At 40.8% G+C, this 19,623-nt stretch overlaps 1 protein-coding gene across 1 annotated transcript; it reads right to left on the bottom strand.

Moving 5' to 3' along the window:
* Positions 1-11,580: 11,580 nt before the first annotated feature.
* On the bottom strand, positions 11,581-15,291 carry LOC147881520 (vacuolar protein sorting-associated protein 60.2-like). The gene is made up of 7 exons (XM_087369684.1): positions 15,107-15,291; positions 14,533-14,684; positions 14,357-14,450; positions 13,988-14,059; positions 13,786-13,897; positions 13,546-13,694; positions 11,581-12,095 (listed from the first exon to the last, which is right to left on the bottom strand). Exons 1-7 carry the CDS (start codon positions 15,179-15,181, stop codon positions 12,042-12,044), a joined length of 708 nt encoding a protein of 235 aa, XP_087225810.1. The 5' UTR covers positions 15,182-15,291; the 3' UTR covers positions 11,581-12,041.
* Positions 15,292-19,623: the final 4,332 nt, after the last annotated feature.

Here is a 19,623-nt window from a genome sequence, read left to right as displayed (position 1 = left end):
CATTAATAGCTACCAAGTTAAATAAAAAACTTTGACGTGTGATTAGACAATGACGTACATATACCCTTCTACTAATCATAGAATAGTATATGTTACTTATTGCTACTCGCATCATAAGGAAAAAGAATTATGATTTGTATTTGTTATCATTTCTCAATATCGTACTGATATGGGATAGTATAGATATTGAGGAATATGACAAATATAATGCTTGGACATGTACCAAAATAACATAAGCATGAATGGATGTGGTATAGTACTTTCTCTTGGTACACTATAAGATTACAAATAATCTTTCACAAGTTTTGAATTGGTTAAATTCATTCTCTCTTGGTTAAGGAGATCTTAAGATCTCTTGAAGAATTTTTTGGACCATGATGATACTTGACGAATATCCAAGAGAGTACTCTTCACATCTCTACTCATTGACTCGGGAAGTCAAATACACAACGGAGGTCAGTTGTTGCAATCCAAGCAAGAGGTATGTTCACATCAATATACCAAGAATGTCAAGTTAAATGGAAAGATAGACTTGAAGAGAGTTCAATATGGGAAAGGGTAAGCATATAGCAGGTTTGCCACAAAAAATTTCAAGTAAACCATTCTTCAAAAGCCCATGCCTTGGTTATGGTGAGGAAAGAAACAAGAGGGTTCAACAATGCTTGTGTTAACGGGACCTAAAGGGTTGGGGTCTAGGATAATCCTAGGCACATGTAATAATATTGATTGAATTGCTAAGGCCAAAAGAGAGCATAGGTACTGAGGTCCATTATGGGCACATGGCACCCAGATAGGTCTCAAATGGCAAGACTAGGTTTAGAGGACACGTAGTTGTCATCATTTTACTATAGGCTTGATCTTTGGCATGCACTTGTCCTTCCATCACATGGGTTTAGGGGAGGACACATAGTTGATGATTTTACTATAGGCTTGATCTTTGGCACACACTTGGCCTTCCATCACATGGCTTGGTTCGCAAGTTGACAAATTTAGCAAAAGCCCCTAGTAGTAGCTCGAGCATAAGCCCTACAGTGGCAGCTCTAGTGTTCTCATGGGTAGACCACTCTCATCGGTACAAGGGTAAGCCTCTTGTATAGAGCACCAGACCGCTGCCTCCAGCATGGAGTTATTCACTTCGTGCAGTTGATGATACAGTAGTCATGGACTTCAAATGAGATCCGTGAATGGAAAGAGAACCTACTATGACCATTCATTGCCACAAGGTATGTACCAGTTTATGCTATACGCTCGATCCTCATTGGTCTTGAGAGATTGGACACAAATGTTCCACATACTAGCATGGATCAGCCCAAACTTTCTAATCATGCACATTTGTCAGTAAGCCCTTAGCATAAGACACATTTGATAGTAAGCCCTTAGTATGAGGCAGTCCCATCTACATTAGCATAGTCTGATTCTGGTGATGTATAGCCATCACATTCATGCATGGATCCGACTCCATCCGCTGTCACATCAGATACAGATACACAATAGGAGTTCAATTATCATCATGTAGTTATTCAGTAGGTAAGTCCTCAGTATGATGCACACATCTATAGCTGCGTGCGGGGATACATGCCACGTCACATTCAACTCTTCAAGTGATTCCATTCTAGCATCCATCAGTGATGCTTTCACCTCTGACACAGAGCATACCTTGGATGTAGTTTCCATCATCAGAATAGATCAACACATCAATCTTCAGGACCTTCCAGCATCAGCTCAGTCATGCAGCATTGCACCACTCTTGGATCTAGTTATCACCATCTTAGATCAGCAGATCACTCCTTAGCATGAGGATACTTAAGCATCAGTGTAGTCTTGCTCCAATGCAATGGACATCAGTGCAGTCCTAGTCCAGTACAGTGGACATCATCAGGTTCAGCCATAGCGCAACCTAGGGAGACTCAATGTTTTAGCATGCACTTATTGCTATCATATACAGTCATACTTGATGCAGATTAGTGGTTGGATCTAGGACTTTAGACCTATCTTGACTATAGCATTCCACACTGCATATGCCTTAGGGTTATCTCATGCATTCTCAGTTATATTTCATGCTTCTAGACCTTTATACTGTTAGCTTCACCTTGAGCCCTATGATAGATGCTACCACCGGTTTAGCTATTTACACATTAGATCAGCTTTAACTCATGCCAGTCAAGCACACAGGCTTGACATGCCACCATTCCTTCTCAGTTTTATGGTCTTCTTCTTCAGTAGAGCAGAGTATCATACCTACACCTTCGGCTCCAGCCTTTTTGTAGCCCCTAGATCACTTTGTCCACATCGAATATGCGGTCTTTTTCAAATGCGCATCATTTGACAGAGACTATAGTTCTACTACAACATACCTCAAACATTGCTATCAGTTCTTTTGGGTTGGTGGCACCCTTGTATGTCACAACCTACCGGATTTGTTCTCCATCACTACATTGACTTGCTTCACATCTGAATGTCTCTCCTACAGAGCAGCTACATAGTCCACGGTGACTTATGACATGTTCAGCACACAGCCATACATGCAGTCATCTTTCAATCGACCAATCTTTGATCCAGGTGGACTTTACTTTCTACGTATTTCCTTCCTCTTCCCTTCGGCCTATCTTCTGGGTTTATTCCCAAATGACCCACAACTTAAGCGGGGGAAATGCACGTTATGTACATAATCTCATAAGTTGTACTCATTATACAAGCTTTTGCTAGGTAGTCACTGTGCTCACACATGCACATACTACTTTGGTTCTTTTTCGTTTTCTTCTTCATTTTTGGATGCTATCATATGCACTAAACAAAATCCACAAAAAGGTCTTGTACATGCACCCTCTACTTACCTAGTGCAATTTAAGAGGGGATGTTGAGGATAGTGTGAATTGCACTATCTAGATAGGGTTCATAGGGGGCACCATAACCCTACCCCTAAGGGGTTCACATGTATATATTCATGTCCACTTATTGCTACTCGCATCATAAGGAAAAAGAATTATGATTTGTATTTGTTATTATTTCTCAATATCGTACTGATATGGGACAGTATAGATATTGAGGAATATGACAAATGTAATGCTTGGACGTGTACCAAAATAACATAAGCATGAATGGATGTGGTATAGTACTTTCTCTTGGTACACTATAAGATTACAAATAATCTTTCACAAGTTTTGAATTGGTTAAATTCATTCTCTCTTAGTTAATGAGATCTTAAGATCTCTTGAAGAATTTTTTGGACCATGATGATACTTGATGAATATCCAAGAGAGTACTCTTCACATCTCTACTTGTTGACTCAGAAAGTCAAATACACAACTGAGGTCAGTTGTTGCAATCCAAGCAAGAGGTATGTTCACATCAATATACCAAGAATGTCAAGTTAAGTGGAAAGATAGACTTGAAGAGAGTTCAATATGGGAAAGGGTAAGCATATAGCAGGTTTGCCAAAAAAATTTTCAAGTAAACCATTCTTGAAAATCCCATGCCTTGGTTATGGTGAGGAAAGAAACAAGAGGGTTCAACAATGCTTGTGTTAACGGGGCCTAGAGAGTTGGGGTCTAGGATAATCCTAGGCACATGTAATAATATTGATTGAATTGCTAAGGCCAAGCGAGAGCATAGGTACTAAGGTCCATTATGGGCACATGGCACCCAGATAGGTCTCAAATGGCAAGACTAGGTTTAGAGGACACGCAGTTGTCATCATTTTACTACAGGCTTGATCTTTGGCACGCACTTGTCCTTCCATCACATGGGTTTAGGGGAGGACACATAGTTGTCATGATTTTACTACAGGCTTGATCTTTGGCACACACTTGGCCTTCCATCACATGGCTTGGTCCACAAGTTGACAAATTTAGCAAAAGCCCCTAGTAGCAGCTCGAGCATAAGCCCTACAGTGGCAACTCTAGTGTTCTCATGGGTAGACCACTCTCATCGGTACAAGGGTAAGCCTCTTGCATAGAGCACCAGACTACTGCCTCCAGCATGGAGTTATTCACATCGTGCAGTTGATGATACAGTAGTCATGGACTTCGGATGAGATCCGTGAATGGAAAGAGAACCTACTGCGACCATTCATTGCCACAAGGTATGTACCAGTTTATGCTATACGCTCGATCCTCATTGGTCTTGAGAGATTGGACACAAATGTTCCACATACTAGCATGGATCAGCCCAAACTTTCTAGTCATGCACATTTGTCAGTAAGCCCTCAGCATGAGACACATTTGACAGTAAGCCCTCAGTATGAGGCGGTCCCATCTACATCAGCATAGTCTGATTCTGGTGATGTATAGCCATCACATTCATGCATGGATCCGACTCCATCCGCTGTCACATCAGATACAGATACACAATAGGAGTTCAATTATCATCATGTAGTTATTCAGTAGGTAAGTCCTCAGTATGATGCACACATTTATAGCTGCATGCGGGGATACATGCCACATCGCATTCAACTCTTCAAGTGATTCCATTCTAGCATCCATCAGTGATGCTTTCACCTCTGACACAGAGCATACCTTGGATGTAGTTTCCATCATCAGAATAGATCAACACATCAATCTTCAGGACCTTCCAGCATCGGCTCAGTCATGTAGCATTGCACCACTCTTGGATCCAGTTATCACCATCTTTGATCAGCAGATCACTCCTTAGCATGAGGATACTTAAGCATCAATGTAGTCCTGCTCCAATGCAATGGACATCAGTGCAGTCCTAGTCCAGTGCAGTGGACATCATCAGGTTCAGCCATAGCGCAACCTAGGGAGACTCAATGTTTTAGCATGCACTTATTGCTATCATATACAGTCATACTTGATGCAGATTAGTGGTTGGATCTAGGACTTTAGACCTATCTTGACATTAGCATTCGACACCGCATATGCCTCAGGGCTATCTTATGCATTCTCAGTTATATTTCATGCTTCTAGACCTTTCTACTGTCAGCTTCACCTTGAGCCCTATGACAGATGCTACCACCGGATGTTTAGCTATTTACACATTAGATCAGCTTTAACTCATGCCAGTCAAGCATACAGGCTTGACATGCCACCATTCCTTCTCAGTTTTATGGGCTTCTTCTTCAGTAGAGCAGAGTATCATACCTACACCTTCGGCTCCAGCCTTTTTGTAGCCCCTAGATCACTTTGTCCACATCGAATATGCGGTCTTTTTCGAATGCGCATCATTTGACAGAGACTATAGTTCTACTACAACATACCTCAAACATTGCTATCAGTTCTTTTGGGTTGGTGGCACCCTTGTATGTCACAACCTACTGGATTTGTTCTCCATCGCTACATTGACTTGCTTCACATCTGAATGTCTCTCCTACAGAGCAGCTACATAGTCCATGGTGACTTATGACATGGTCAGCACACAGCCATACATGCAGTCATGCACGCAGTCATCTTTCGATCGACCAATCTTTGATCCAGGTGGACTTTACTTTCTACGTATTTCCTTCCTCTTCCCTTCGGCCTATCTTCTGGGTTTTATTCCCAAATGACCCACAACTTAAGAGGAAGAAATGCACGTTATGTACATGATCTCATAAGTTGTACTCATTATACAAGCTTCTCCTAGGTAGTCACTATGCTCACACATGCACATACTACTTTGGTTCTTTTTCGTTTTCTTCTTCATTTTTGGATGCTATCATATGCACCAAACAAAATCCACAAAAAGGTCTTGTACATGCCCCCTCTACTTACCTAGTGCAGTAGTTTAAGAGGGGATGTTGAGGATAGTGTGAATTGCACTATCTAGATAGGGTTCATAGGGGGCACCATAACCCTACCCGCAAGGGGTTCACATGTATATATTCATGTTTATGTTCAATACAACATAGTGTATAGGTAGCTATATCGTGTGTACTCCTCTCTCTGTCTCTATCTCTCTCTCTCTCACTCCCCACTTTATCATAAACAATATCCATTGTGCATATATTAATACACTGTCTTTGCAATAGTATGTGCTTCCATAAACACTTCGAGGTTCTGTAATGGAGTAAGTGTTAGGTGTGCCATCAACTAGCTATGTCTTTTATGAGGATAAGATCCACCATTGAAGTACTTTCACATTGTGTTTTCAAAATATGGTAAGGATACTATCGATGGATATCATCAAAGGAGATTGCAAAGTCATCAATCGATCCAATGAGAACTTATGCTATCAAAGCAGTATGTTTGATTGAGAAGGCATTTGCAACAAGCATTTTGCATATTCGATAGCATATAATTGTCCATTTACTAGATAAAGTAGCATATGCAAGAACCATGCAGAGTCGATGGATACAAGAAAACTAACCATTGAATTTGCAGATGGAGTAGCAAATCAAATCACAATTCTCTAGGAATGCCCTAGTACCTACAACTGATGTCTAAAAGCACAAGAGGAAGCTTGGAAGTGATTTCAAACATGCTAGGGAGTAACAATTCATAGGTGGGCTACATAGGGGAGGTGAAATAGTAAGAGGATGGCTAAGCTCCAAAGTCCACAAAATCACATGTGAGAATGAAAAGAACGCCCCCATCTAAACACAAAAATGTTAGAACAAAAATGAAGCAAAAAACTAATAATATCTTTTGTTGTGAGTTGAGTAATTATATGTCAATTCAAAGAAATAATTAAAGTTTCATAAATTGCCCCCGAGACCCCACTATCCATGCACATAGTGAATTAAACGTTTAAATGCACATTCAACGTAACTTGCCCTTGCAAAGGCGATAGCTCAAGTGATCATTTTTAAATTGAATACATACAAAAGTGATTGGTTCCAAAGATTATGCCCAACTTTCGGTTTAGTCCTATGTAGTCTCCTGGTTTAGTCCTATGTAATCTCCTTATGTCCTCATGAAAACCTAGCATTATCACCTTGCACACCCCTAGGCCTAGTCTGAAGCTACCAAGAACATAGGATACATAAACCCCATAAATGACTATGAAGTCTTAGTGGATGTCTGGACCAATCATGTCTCATGAGGCACGCTGACAAGTAAAGAATCATCAAATCTTGCAAACTTGAACAATCCTACAGGTTGTAGATCAACTCCATATAGATTGTAGTCCACCCCATGCACTAGCTCCCAACATCCCATCACACTAGATGTGACTAGTCGAACATTATATGAAGTGCAAACCATGGCCACCCATCTATAGGACAGGGTGAGGGTTGAGTAGTGAAAGTGAGGTTTATTATTGTTATTTTTTTTAAAACATCTATAGTTTGATAATTTACCACCATGGGTATGCTCATCTTGATGAAAAGGTATCTTTTTTAATATTACAAATTCATCTTCATCAATAATCAGGTGAGGCTCATCTTAGAAACCCCGCAAGAAAGATGATGTTGTAGGTCCCTCATAATGCTTTAATAGACTAACATGAAAAGCATTATGTGGAATCATATTGTTTGGGGTATGTGCATGCTCTAGGAGGCGAATACAAGCATCAAACTACAACTGCAATCTCACTAGAGGCACCAGTTTGCAATCATGATTTGCCAAAGGCTTCAATAGATGGAAATTGTGATTTGATCTAGAGGCTGAATTCAATTTCATTTTTTATATTCTGACAAGTTTTAGCACTTCTTACTTGATAAAGAAATGATAGCTCATTGTGGACCTCTGTTAGAGTTTTTGTTTGAGATGGATGGTGATTCAACATTTCTACAGTGTTTCTTACAATGTTTTAGTTGTGATATTGAGATATTGACAAGTTTTAGAACTTCTTACTTGACAAAAAAATGATAGCTCATTGTGGACACCTATTGGAGTTTTCTATCTAAGACGGATGGTGATTCAACATTTCTACAGTGTTTCTTACAATGTTTTGGTTGTGGTATTGAGATATTGATGAGACTGATGTGGAAAGTACATATTTCAATGTCTACGTGGAAGATTGGTGGTACTCTCAGCCCATTCTTTTGGTTGAGTTTTGTCATCATTCAGTGATTTCAAGATTTCTACACATGTTTTAGCTATATTCTAGATGATTTTTACCACTTGTATTTGGTTATTTTATGGAAATTACCTCTTATTTGTTAAAGGAGAGAGAGAGAGAATATTTAGTGTTTCTTCTAGAGTCCATTTTGATTCCATTTAGGATTTGGAACACTATTGCATACGAAAACCAACATAAACAAATATACCTAAGGTCATTCGCACCCATGCAATATCACGATTTTGTGTGTTCTAGTCTTTTTCTCACTTTCTCATCCCTTTTATTAGCATTACCTCCTTATGTAGGAGGGTTGAACCTCTTTTCTAAATTTCCAAGTATAATTTGTAAAAACATTAACTAAGTTATGTGCTTTAAATTGCCATTTTTGGAGATTATCCTACGAAATTTACCTTTTAATAGGCCAACTCCCTTCAAAAAATTGATTGCTTTCTCTTTCCCACCCAAAGGTGCTTGTTTGACTACGATACTGGGAGGTAGTGCCCATTTTCACTTGTGCACTCTTGTTTTTTCAATGATAAATGTGTGAGTGGATGAAAGTTATTGTTGTAGGTTTATATTTTACTTATGGCCATTTTCAAATTTTGATTGTTGATAATTGGATACATAAGTGGAAACAACACTTTGACAAAGATAGATTGTTCGGTAGTGTCGACCGACTAGAGTACTTTTGTGCTAGATCTTTTTTTCTTGGGGCATTGTAGTAAAATGGAAAGCGCCAATAGCACCCATATATGAAGATATAACCCTGAGCTGCCCTTGGGGCTTGAACTTAGGACCAAAACTCAGGACAAGCCCATACACACCCACATGTTTTAGCTGCTTGGTCTAAACGCTCTTGACGTGCTAGATGTGTTTGGCACGGACACAAGAGTGTAGATATTGCCCGCCTACTAGCATTTTTGGCCTGCCCTTACAGGGTAGCCTTAGCAATGGTTCTACTTTGGCAAAGCTAAAATAAGGGAGTTTTTAAATTTCATAAATTCCAGATTTTTTTCATTGGTCTTTGTTAAAGCTGTTAGCCCAATAGATGGGGCAATTATGCACAACTAACGATTTTGGGTGTGTCTCTCTCTCTCTCTCTCTCTCTCTCTCTCTCTCTCTCAGCTTCCCTCACTCCACGACTTTTCCCTAGCTCACGCACCCTTCACCTCCCCATTCTCTCTCTTAGCTTCCCTCACTCCACCACTAGTCTCTCTCTTAGCTTGCCTCACTCCACCACTAGTCTCTCTCTTAGCTTGCCTCACTCCACCACTCTTCGCTAGCCCCCCCCTTCTCCTCCCCATTTATTTTGGGCAAGCCTATTGAATGACATGTGTCATTCATCTTTTTTCACTTGTTTTCCCTCACCTATGTGGGAAGCGATTTTATTTTCGAATTTTTTATGCTTGCCCATGTGGAAATATTTGACTCGGTTCTCCATGCATCATCTCTTAGTTGAGGTTTTATTGAAGGAATAAGGTTTTGACAGAGAAGATTGCACAGGCTGCGTTTCTTTATGGCACTCTGCTGTCACTTACATTTGTGCTATCGTAGTTACAGGGCAGGCCTCGTAAATGATAGATATCATTCACCTTGTTGTACTATATTTGTCCATGTTTATGATGACATCTTGCCTGGCCTATCTTTGATCTGAGTATGTCTTCATTCTTATGTGCACATTCAGAGTGAAATCTATCTTGATTGTGAATTCAACACTAAATCGAAATATCGGGGATTCCAACAGATTTGAAATTCAGAATGTTTGAGATGGATCGAAAGTGCTCGAGATACCAATGCATTGATCCGGATCGGATCTTGAATGCATAGCCATGATTGGATCCAGAATTCCAGATGTCTGGGTTGCCAACGGATCCGGATCGGAGAAGTCAGGGGTACCGTGCGTCCAGAAAGTAAAGTACAGGACTCTGGGTTCTGATTCCAAGGTAAGGATCAACTCCATGGGCAGGTCCTTGTGAATCCTGATGTGCACCGGCGGTAATTTCAAGCGGTGCAACTCTGACCCAGTTGTGTCTGAGCACAGCTTGACGAGCATGCACACACAACGTTCTTGAGAGTCCGAGAAGTCGCAGAGCGAACCTTCGAGGAAGTGGCAGATTGACTTGCGTATGTCATTTACGATGCATTGTGTTCAAGCAGGAGTCCGAGCCTGCGTGCCAAACGTTCAAAGAGAGCTTGATCCGTGTCAAGTGTTCGGCAAATTGGATTCAGAAGAGCACTGTATCAGTCATTCGTGTGTGTCATCGGAATGCATTGTGTGGTAATACTTTTCGCTTGACGTGAGAAGTCCGTCTGAGTTGGCATGTTGAGTGATCCTTGTATCTAAATGTGGCAATTTCTCGGAATTCAATTATGAATGTTTATGAATATCTTCTTCCAAGTTATTGAACTAGAATCTAAGCATGTGCATTATACACAAATACTTTTGGTGATCCTCTTGGGGAGAATGTTGCTATAAAGCTGCAAAAGCACCAAATTGTTGAAGATGCACGAGCTTCAATGGTTGCCAAAGATACAATACCGAAGATGCACAATTCCAAATGATGACAAATCCATATTTAGCAAAGATGCACATTGAGCACATAATCGACGAAGTATTCAAGGTCGAAGAAGATGCCCTGGTGGACATTATTCTTGGTGATCATGCAAGCACAAAAAATTTGAACATGAACGTAGCTCCAGCTGGCTCTAGACATGCATGGCTTTTTGTCCTAGATTGATTTAGACTCATTTTAGGTCAAAGATGGATGTGGCAAAGGCTCCGACTATAGCTTGGGTGGATTTGTGTGTTGGTTTCTTCCGAGTGCAAAAGGCAGTGCAAAGTAATAGCATTGGACTCTAGCACTAATATGTTCTTCCCTTCGAGATTAATTATTGTGGATGTTGTAGATCAATTGACAATTCTTTTCTCCAATAAGTGGTCATGATGACCGTGTGATGAGAATATGAACAGCTCTGGTGATCCAGCAACTCTTGGTTCAAGAAGACTAAGAATTTGATAGCTCTTGGTTCCAGAAGATGAAGACCCAGATTCAGCTTGATCTGTTGTTGCAAATTACACCAATGATCTGGCAGTTCCTATTCTGGTATCCAACCTGATGATTGTGCAATTTGGCTCACCAAGATGTCAGTTCAACACTCAAGTGGTGCTCATTCGACCTTGGCTTGCACCAAAAGTGTGGACTATGAAGTCAACACTGCATCTGAAATCTGAAACGTCGGAGATGCATCCATATCGTCTGAGACTTGGGAGTGCATAATGTTCAACCGAGGGCCAAATTTTGATGGGCATTGCAAAAATAAAAATTCCCTTTATCATGCCGTAAGGACAAGGAGATAATGACCAAGTGACTCCTCTTTTTACAGGCCAGAGAAGCCAACCATGGAATTCATACTCAAGCAACTAAATTGGATATTGGCAAAAACAAGCAACTGTACAATTTACAGTCCGCACAATGAGATTTTAAGTTCTGCTTGTTCATTTCTAAAGAATGTACTTTACAGTGATCCATTACCCTCTTTGGTTGAATTGTATATAATTGTTGATCTTTGAATGGTACTAGAAGAGACAAGAATGGCAGCCACTGTGATTTAAGGTCACTCTGTGTTTGGCCTTTTTGAACAGGTAGTAAAAAATCTCTCTAATTTCTCGAGTAATGTAAGTTGAGAAGAACAATTAGTGCCAAACTCTTATTCAGAAAGCATCGTGGCCAATAATCATGATGCACCCAAGCAACAATAATATAAACTGGTAAAGGTGACAATCAAGTAGTTCAAGATATTGTGAAGGGTCTCTTACATCATTATCAAAAGGAGACTTGATCTTCTTAATGACAGCTCTGCTCCAGGATTACAACCGCTGCAAAAGGCATACCTGGCATACATATATATATTCGATAGCAGCCAATACAACCAAGCTCTTTCAGTCTATAGCCTAAGCACGCATGTACACCCAGCCATGGCTTTGACTTTCTGCACATATTTAGTCCCACAGAAATGTTTTCTGGGACATAATGGCAAAAAGATTGGCCTGCTTCTTCACTGACAAAGTTGAACGTAAAGATTCCACTGAAAGGTCCAACTAGTTATGTACGTATTGAGGACCTGGGCACAGCTGAAAGTGCTGATACATCTACAGCCTGTGAGCACAACAATGATAGATAAGTAGACTTCACTCGTGTCTGCACAACATTAAAAAAATCAATCAAAAAAATTAGAATGAATTCTAATTCTGAGAATTTCAGTTAATATACTTCCAGCTGAGCTTTTGAGCATGAATGCACAGATGAATGTTAACTGTCAGTGAAGGTGCACGGGTGGGTGTCTGCATGTATCCCCCATGTATACATGTGTCTCCTCAGAACCTATTGGTGAATCTTCCCTCCATGCTATATGGTTGACCATTGATGGGCCCACACGTGTATCCACAAGTGGCTCTTTCTATGCAGAGATCTGAGGTGGGAATGTCAACAGCAGAGGAACTGGACGCAGCTTGCTGGATTTACACCCAATTTCCTTTGCAAGAACATGAGCTAGCTCGTTCACTTGAATTTTCACATGAAATTGTCAGCATGGGACTGCTGCATGCTGCAGCAACAAAATTCAGGTTAGGCCAGTATAGCGGCAATAGCCTCAGGTCACTGCTTGAACTGTTACAGCTGAGCCCCCATCCTCGCGCAGTTTAAACAGGTGGGGATAGCTCAAGCTTCTGACAAGCCAATAAGTATTATTGAAAGGTGCAGTCTGGTTAAATTCCTACAAGAGTCTATGATCTAGAGTCCTGAAGTTCGTACTGGCCTGTGTAAATTATTGGACCCCATGCAGTTGATCAAAATTTCACAGATCAGAAATTATTCCTCATAATTAGCGCCAGAGGCATGGCTAGTCCACATGGGCCAGCTCTCCTCTGAGGTGGAGCAGACAGCTTTGACAGAAATCCCCATGCAGGAGATAAATGCCAATAAGTATTATTGAAGAGTGCAGTCTGGCTAAATTCCTACAAGAGTCTATGATCTAGAGTCCTGAAGTTCGTACTGGCCTGTGTAAATTATTGGACCCCATGCAGTTGATCAAAATTTCACAGATCAGAAATTATTCCTCATAATTAGCGCGCGAGGCATGGCTAGTCCACATGGGCCAGCTCTCCTCTCAGGTGGAGCAGACAGCTTTGACAGAAATCCCCATGCAGGAGATAAATGCTGTTGCTCGACTGAATACATAGCAGAACTTTGAAGGGAGGTGCGCCTACACTATAGCATGACACATGGTGCAACTTGGGGTCGACTGGCTGGATCTTATTGGTTCCTTGCTAGCAACAAAAAACCTCCAACCAAGCCGTTTATTAACTAAATCAACCTTTCCCTACTGTACACCAGATATTTGCATTGCAGGAATCATCATCCTGTTACTTCATAAGCAGAACTTATTTTCCCATGTATGTATAGGTACTACATACATGCATTTACGCATCTGCTCACATCATGTATATGAACACACAAGCATTTATGCATGGGGGTGTGGGTGTGTGTTTGTGTGTGTGTGTGTGTGTGTGTGTGTGTGTGAGAGAGAGAGAGAGAGAGAGAGAGAGACCTCTGAAGTTTGTTGCACGCCAGTTGTGTGCCGAAAAGGTGCTGAGGGAAGGCTCAGGTCTCCTTGCTGTACTTCATTATCAAGTTGGACGTTTACTGGTACAGCAGTCCGCTTCCCTGTTTTTATATCAGCTTCTAGTGCATGTAGCTCTATGGACAAAGATTTACACGGTCAGACACTAAATCAAGCTTAGCATTTACTTTTGACTCAGATAGAGAAAACCAAGCAAAGAAAAGCTACCTCCCAGAAGGTCGTCCTCATCCAGAAGATCAGGGGCGCTGTGACCTTGAACTAACGAATCTTGCATCTCATTGCTGGCGTCCACAATATTTGTTATCTCATCTTGCAATTTCTGCATCACAGATGTAGGCGTCAAACCTTAAACATATTTATTTCAATTCATTCTTCGGAGAGTGCGACAGTTGGTCCAGAAATAGCTCACATCCACATCGTCAATTTTCAAGATCTTCAAGGTTCCCTCTAAGTCCTTATTTCCTGCTTTCATTGCTGTGATCTGCAAAAAGCGAAGCAAACCAGACGTGTTTTAGGTCTTTTTACTGTAACGTTAGAACTACTAGTGTTAGTAAATGCTAATCAGTCAAGTTTTGGACAGTAGCTCGTTCATAATCTCAACGGAGAGAAAGAGAGAGAGAGAGAGGGTATACATCGATCATTTTCTTCTCATTTCTTTTGTAATGCAAGATTTAAAAGTAAAAGGGGTGCAAGGACGCTATCTCACCGATCATTTTCTTCTCATTTCTTTTGTAATGCAAGATTTAAAAGTAAAAGGGGTGCAAGGACGCTATCTCACCGTCTGCTGAGCGTCCTTAATACCTTCTGTGGCAAATGAAACCCGCTCCAGCTTGAAACTCTGATTGTACAGCATATCCCTTTGAGCTTCATACCTGCAACGAAAGATTAGCGTGAGCTGCGTAGGTGCCACATTCAGTGAGTCACCCGCGACAACAATTTAGCATGTAGCCGTACATTTTCTTCTGCTTGAGTATGCGCAATGCACGAGCTTTGAGCGCATCCTGCGCAGGTCCCGGTCTTGTCTTCTTGATTTGTTCCTTAAAACTCAAAAGTTCTGCCTCAAGATTCTTTATCTTCTCCTCCGCAATATCTCCCCGCCTATTTATCTACATGGTACCAAATCCAACAGACGTTTAATGAAGCACTTCAAGCACTAAAAGCCTCGATTAAAGGAATCCGACTCTATCGGTGCTTCAGTATAGATGATTCGCTAAACTAGAAGAGGGGTCCATAAACCAGAACTAAAAACATGACAAGATCATTAGATCGCGTAGAGTGAATGAACAAGTGCAGTTAATCCAGGAAATTCCACATCGTGGGGAAGACAGCCGTGGCCAAAGTAAGAACACCAATTTACAAACAGATGAGGCGACATTTTGAAAGTGTAAGATAAGCCGAGATGGGGTTCTAAACGCAGACGTGGTTAAGAAACGCTAAGGAAGCAAGGAAAGCGTGGAGAGGTACGATGATTGCTACGGTAAGTGCAAAGAAGCGTGATGGAGAAGGAAGGGGGGGGAAGGCAAAGAACCCGTTCGGTGGTCTCTTCAACGGTAACAGGAGGAGGCTTATCCTTCTTCTTCTTGGATCCGAAGAGCTTCTTCATGCTTGTGGAGGGGATGGCAGAAAACCTGAGAGAGAGAGAGAGAGAGAGTTGAAGAAAGAAAAGAGAGAGCAACAAGAACTTTTGAAGAAGAAGACGAGGAAATTTCAAATCCCATAAGGCCGTTTCCATTGAAAAAGTTTTGCCCTTTTTCACTTTATTCAGATCCCTTTTTTTTTTTTCCACACATTGTTTTGAAAATTGAAAATTGAAACCCAGGATTGGAGTGGTGCTTGGACGCATCTTATTAACCTCCCCATTTTACTTCTTACCTAATCGTAATTTGAACCCCACGCTACCCCTCGCCTCACAACGATTAAGCACTCAAAGTCAACATTGTAACCTGACTTGTCCAAGCCCTTGACGATCGAACAAGATGGAAAAGTCAGCAATGAGCATCTCCCCCTTCGAACCTGGTTCACACAGCTTTGCCCCACCTAAGGGTTAGAGGCCTCCCTCCCCCCCTTTCCATGTTTTCGCCCATAGGCTTACAGTTTGGCTTTTTTAAGCACTCACTAAGGGGCTTATGTCATGGAGGGGGAAAAGTGGGGGAATAAGGATGTCTATTTTGGATGTTTTTCCCTTACAAGAGCATATTTTGGAAGTTTTTCCCATCATACATGACATAACAATTCAAGGGAAAATGATAGAGGGCTATAGTAGGGAAGTGTCACAGCAATGGTTCTCAAGGGTAGGGGAAATAGCTCCATGAGGTCTAGAGCATCGTATTCTCCCTCTATCGCTTGGTGGATTTGCATAGCATATTTCCCCTCTATTTCCCATGGTCCCTTCTATTCTCACAACATAAGGGAAATAGCTATTTGCCCTCTTTTCCCCCCTCCATGACATAAGGCCCTAAGCCATGCTCCTCTGCTGAGATTGTTTATCCTCTTGGCCATCCAAGGGTGTTGGCTCAGATTCTCTTTCCTCACCCACATGGCTTGCTCATATCCTACCATCTCTCCAGTGGCAATATCCCTCTCCTAAGAATGCTATATGATTTTACATGTTTACAACATCTTCAATTCATAATCTACGTTAGCCTTAAATTGCAAATCTGTATCTACAAGATGGCCATTGCGAGGTCATCCCCTTAGGGAAAGTTAGGCTAAACTCTTAGAAGCAATTCTAAACTTACAAGATGGTCATCCCCTAAGGGAAAGTTAGGCTAAAAGCAAGTTTCCATTTCTTTCGCCAACTTGGTCGACTTGCAATTGTTCTTGGAGGTCAAGCCAAGGAGCAAGCAAGGTAGATCAATAATGATAGTGACATGTAGGTAACTTTTCATCCCCTTAGGGAAAGTTAGGCTAAACTCTTAAAAGCAATTCTGAACTTACAAGGTGGTCATCCCTTAAGGGAAAGTTAGGCTAAAATCAAGTTTCCATTTCTTTGGCCAACTTGGTTTTCTTGCAATTGTTATTGGAGGTCAAGCCAAGGAGCAAGCAAGGTAGAGCAATAATGATAGTGTTATGCAATAGGTAACTTTTTCATTGTTTCCCATAGATGCCACGTGTTTTTCCCTAATTGGTTTGTATCTATCGATTGATGTGGCATTTTGCCTACCTATTGGTTTGGTTTTGCCAATGATTATTAATCTCAATAAATTTATATTGCCTAGTTTTGGCTCTAGTAGTTGATCTTTACATATCATGAGATATATCATGCCTAAGACTATGGTAGGTCAGGCGAGTTTGGTGGTGAGGACATGAAAAATATGTACAATGATCTTCCAAACAATGGTGGCATTGTTGGAAACCTTGGAGTCATCGTCAATGGCATTTCTAATGTTTTTACGGGTTATTCACCCCATGTCACCTTGTCTATTGTTGAGGTTAGATTCCAATGCTTTGTCATTTATCTCAAAGCACTTCACAAAGTAGAGCTAATTAAGAGATAGTCTTGTAGAGTAGACCCTTTTGAAGGTATTGCACATGTAAGCTCCTATGTTTTTCTAAAGATAAGCACCAATGCATCTCTGTAGGCCTTTAAGCATCCACAAAGAGCTAGCAAATGTCTACCAATGGTGGTGATGTCTCCCTTATCCTTTGAGTCTCTGTTCTACCTTTCTGCATTCTCATTGTAAATCCACCCAAAATGGATTCCTACCTTCCAATATTATGGGGTCTTACAAGGAACCTATTCTAGCACTAAGGACAATTATTATGCCTGGTTTGGAGTACTTGAACTTTTTTCATTTGGGGGGGGGGGGGGGAGTAACAAGTTTCCATGAATATCTATCACTTTTGTTTCTTAATTTCTACCACGAGTATTGTTTTTTTGGCTCCTTCTGTATACATTTTACATCATCCCATCCTTTCATCATATGGATTTAGTAATTTCTCTAAATTCCCTTCTACTTATAATTTTCTTTCTATTCCAAACTAAAGTCTTTGTCAAGCCTCCTATTTCTAAAGTTTCACGACCTTCATGTTCTCATGTTGAGAGAGGGGCCAAATGCACGATCGGGTGTAGCAAATTGCAGAACCATTTTTGGGGTGCATTAGGATGTATGTAGGTGGGTAGGATTACAAAATTGGCGCAGGAAGGTCACGATGACATGAAATAGCACACATGCTCACCGGCTTTTTCTCGGCATGAAGGGACGTCCCTAGTTCAAATTTTGTAGTAGTCGCCATCACTGTAGCTCCTTTATTGTACCAACACCACTAGCGTCAGAAGATCTATTACGACTGTTAGACATGCCACTGCAATCTGCGACAACCATGTTGATGCCTCCACGTGTATTATGTGGTGGTATGCCACTACAGTATGTGACCACCATGTTGTTGCCTGCACGTGGCACCGCTCATGTATCTTTGAAGCCATGGACATGATTCTTGGTGGACCATGTCAACCACCATGCTTGGTAGACCACCATGTCAACCCTACTACAACCGCCATGCTAGCTGGTAATGTGAACATGTGGTGTTGCACATGGCTAATGTGATGGCTAGTAGGCCCTATGGCCCACAACAAGCACGGGGCTGGGGTTAAGCCAACCTCCATGATGATTGTAACCAGCCAAATATCAACCAGATCCATGCAAAACATTGTTTGAAGCTCTTAATTTAAGGCCAATCCTAAACATATTAATGGCAATCCTAAAGATTTACCGAGTATCCATGTAAATATCAGGATTTTTTGAATAAGACCAAAATTTAGAATTCATACGACCAAAATTCATAGCAAGTTTGTATATATTAATAAGCTTGTATTCATAAGACCTACTGCAATCGCCATGCTGGCTAATGATGTAGGCACAATGGCCCATGTCAACCACCACGAGGTCAAGCACACCATTGCAGTGGCTGTAACTAGCCAACTATCCATGCAAGTCATTTTCTAAATCTCTTAAATTAAGGCCAATCCTAAAGACATTAAGGGCAATCTTAAAATAAATATAAGGATTTTGTAAATAAGACCAATATTCATAAGACCTAAATTCATAACAAGTTTGTATGTATATTAGCAAGATTGTATTCATAAAACCTGCTGCAATCACCATGCTAGCTAGTACGCGACCACCGCGATGGTTAAAATTAAACTATAAGTGTTGTGGCATCATCAAGCCCACCAATGAGATCCGTGCAAAACATTTTTCGAAGCCCTTAAATTAAGAATCCTGAAGATATTAAGGGCAATCCTAAAGCTTAATCAGGATTCATAAAAGTCCAAAATTCATAACAAGTTTGTACATATTAACAAGCGTATATTACAAAAAGGTGGTGTTCTGTCAATACAAGAGCTCAGCTCAGCAAAAAATGCTTTGCTCATTTCTAAGTATGACCTTCAAGTCGATCCATTGCCTGCAAGATAAATTCTATGGTCTGATTGACTTGTGAATGTGGACCATATACACTTAGAAAAAATCTTCATCCCCATGGGACTCAAACGTTGATCTCACATAGACTAAATCGAGTAGATTGCCCGACCAACTAAGGTCTTTGAAACATATCAGCAGCCACTCGCCGGTCGTGGGAGAGAACTGCCACCATTGCTTTGGAGACAACTAGGAACAAGAATGGAATAAGCCTGGGGTGCCAACTCAATATGTAATATGTTACTACCCTCGTCCAAAATCCAGGGTATGGGGGGACCAGGTCCATATATAATATGCATGGATTTCCTTAAAATATTTCAAATATGCGAGGGAAAAATATGAAAATTCATGTCACCCCTCCCACAAAATATAAGATATATACCTTGAAAAATATGCAAGATTTTAAGATTTGTACATATTTTTCATAATATGTGAGGCCCAAGGGGGAGGGTTCTTTTGGATGGGGGGGGTAAAACAAAAAATACACTAAAATATGAAAACCCATCTCCTTTCAAATTAATGTAACTTTTTCATGTGTTACCCAAATTCCAAGGTGTAAAGACATATTTGAAGCTCTTTAAGTGTAGAACACAACCATGTTAATTTGAATAATTTCTACTCATGG

The sequence above is a fragment of the Dipteris shenzhenensis genome, chromosome 31 (assembly GCF_047967505.1).
Source record: "Dipteris shenzhenensis isolate YYH24624 ecotype China chromosome 31, Dip_SZ_1.0, whole genome shotgun sequence".
NCBI lineage: Eukaryota > Viridiplantae > Streptophyta > Polypodiopsida > Gleicheniales > Dipteridaceae > Dipteris > Dipteris shenzhenensis.
This window is presented reverse-complemented; position numbering and strand designations above follow the sequence as displayed.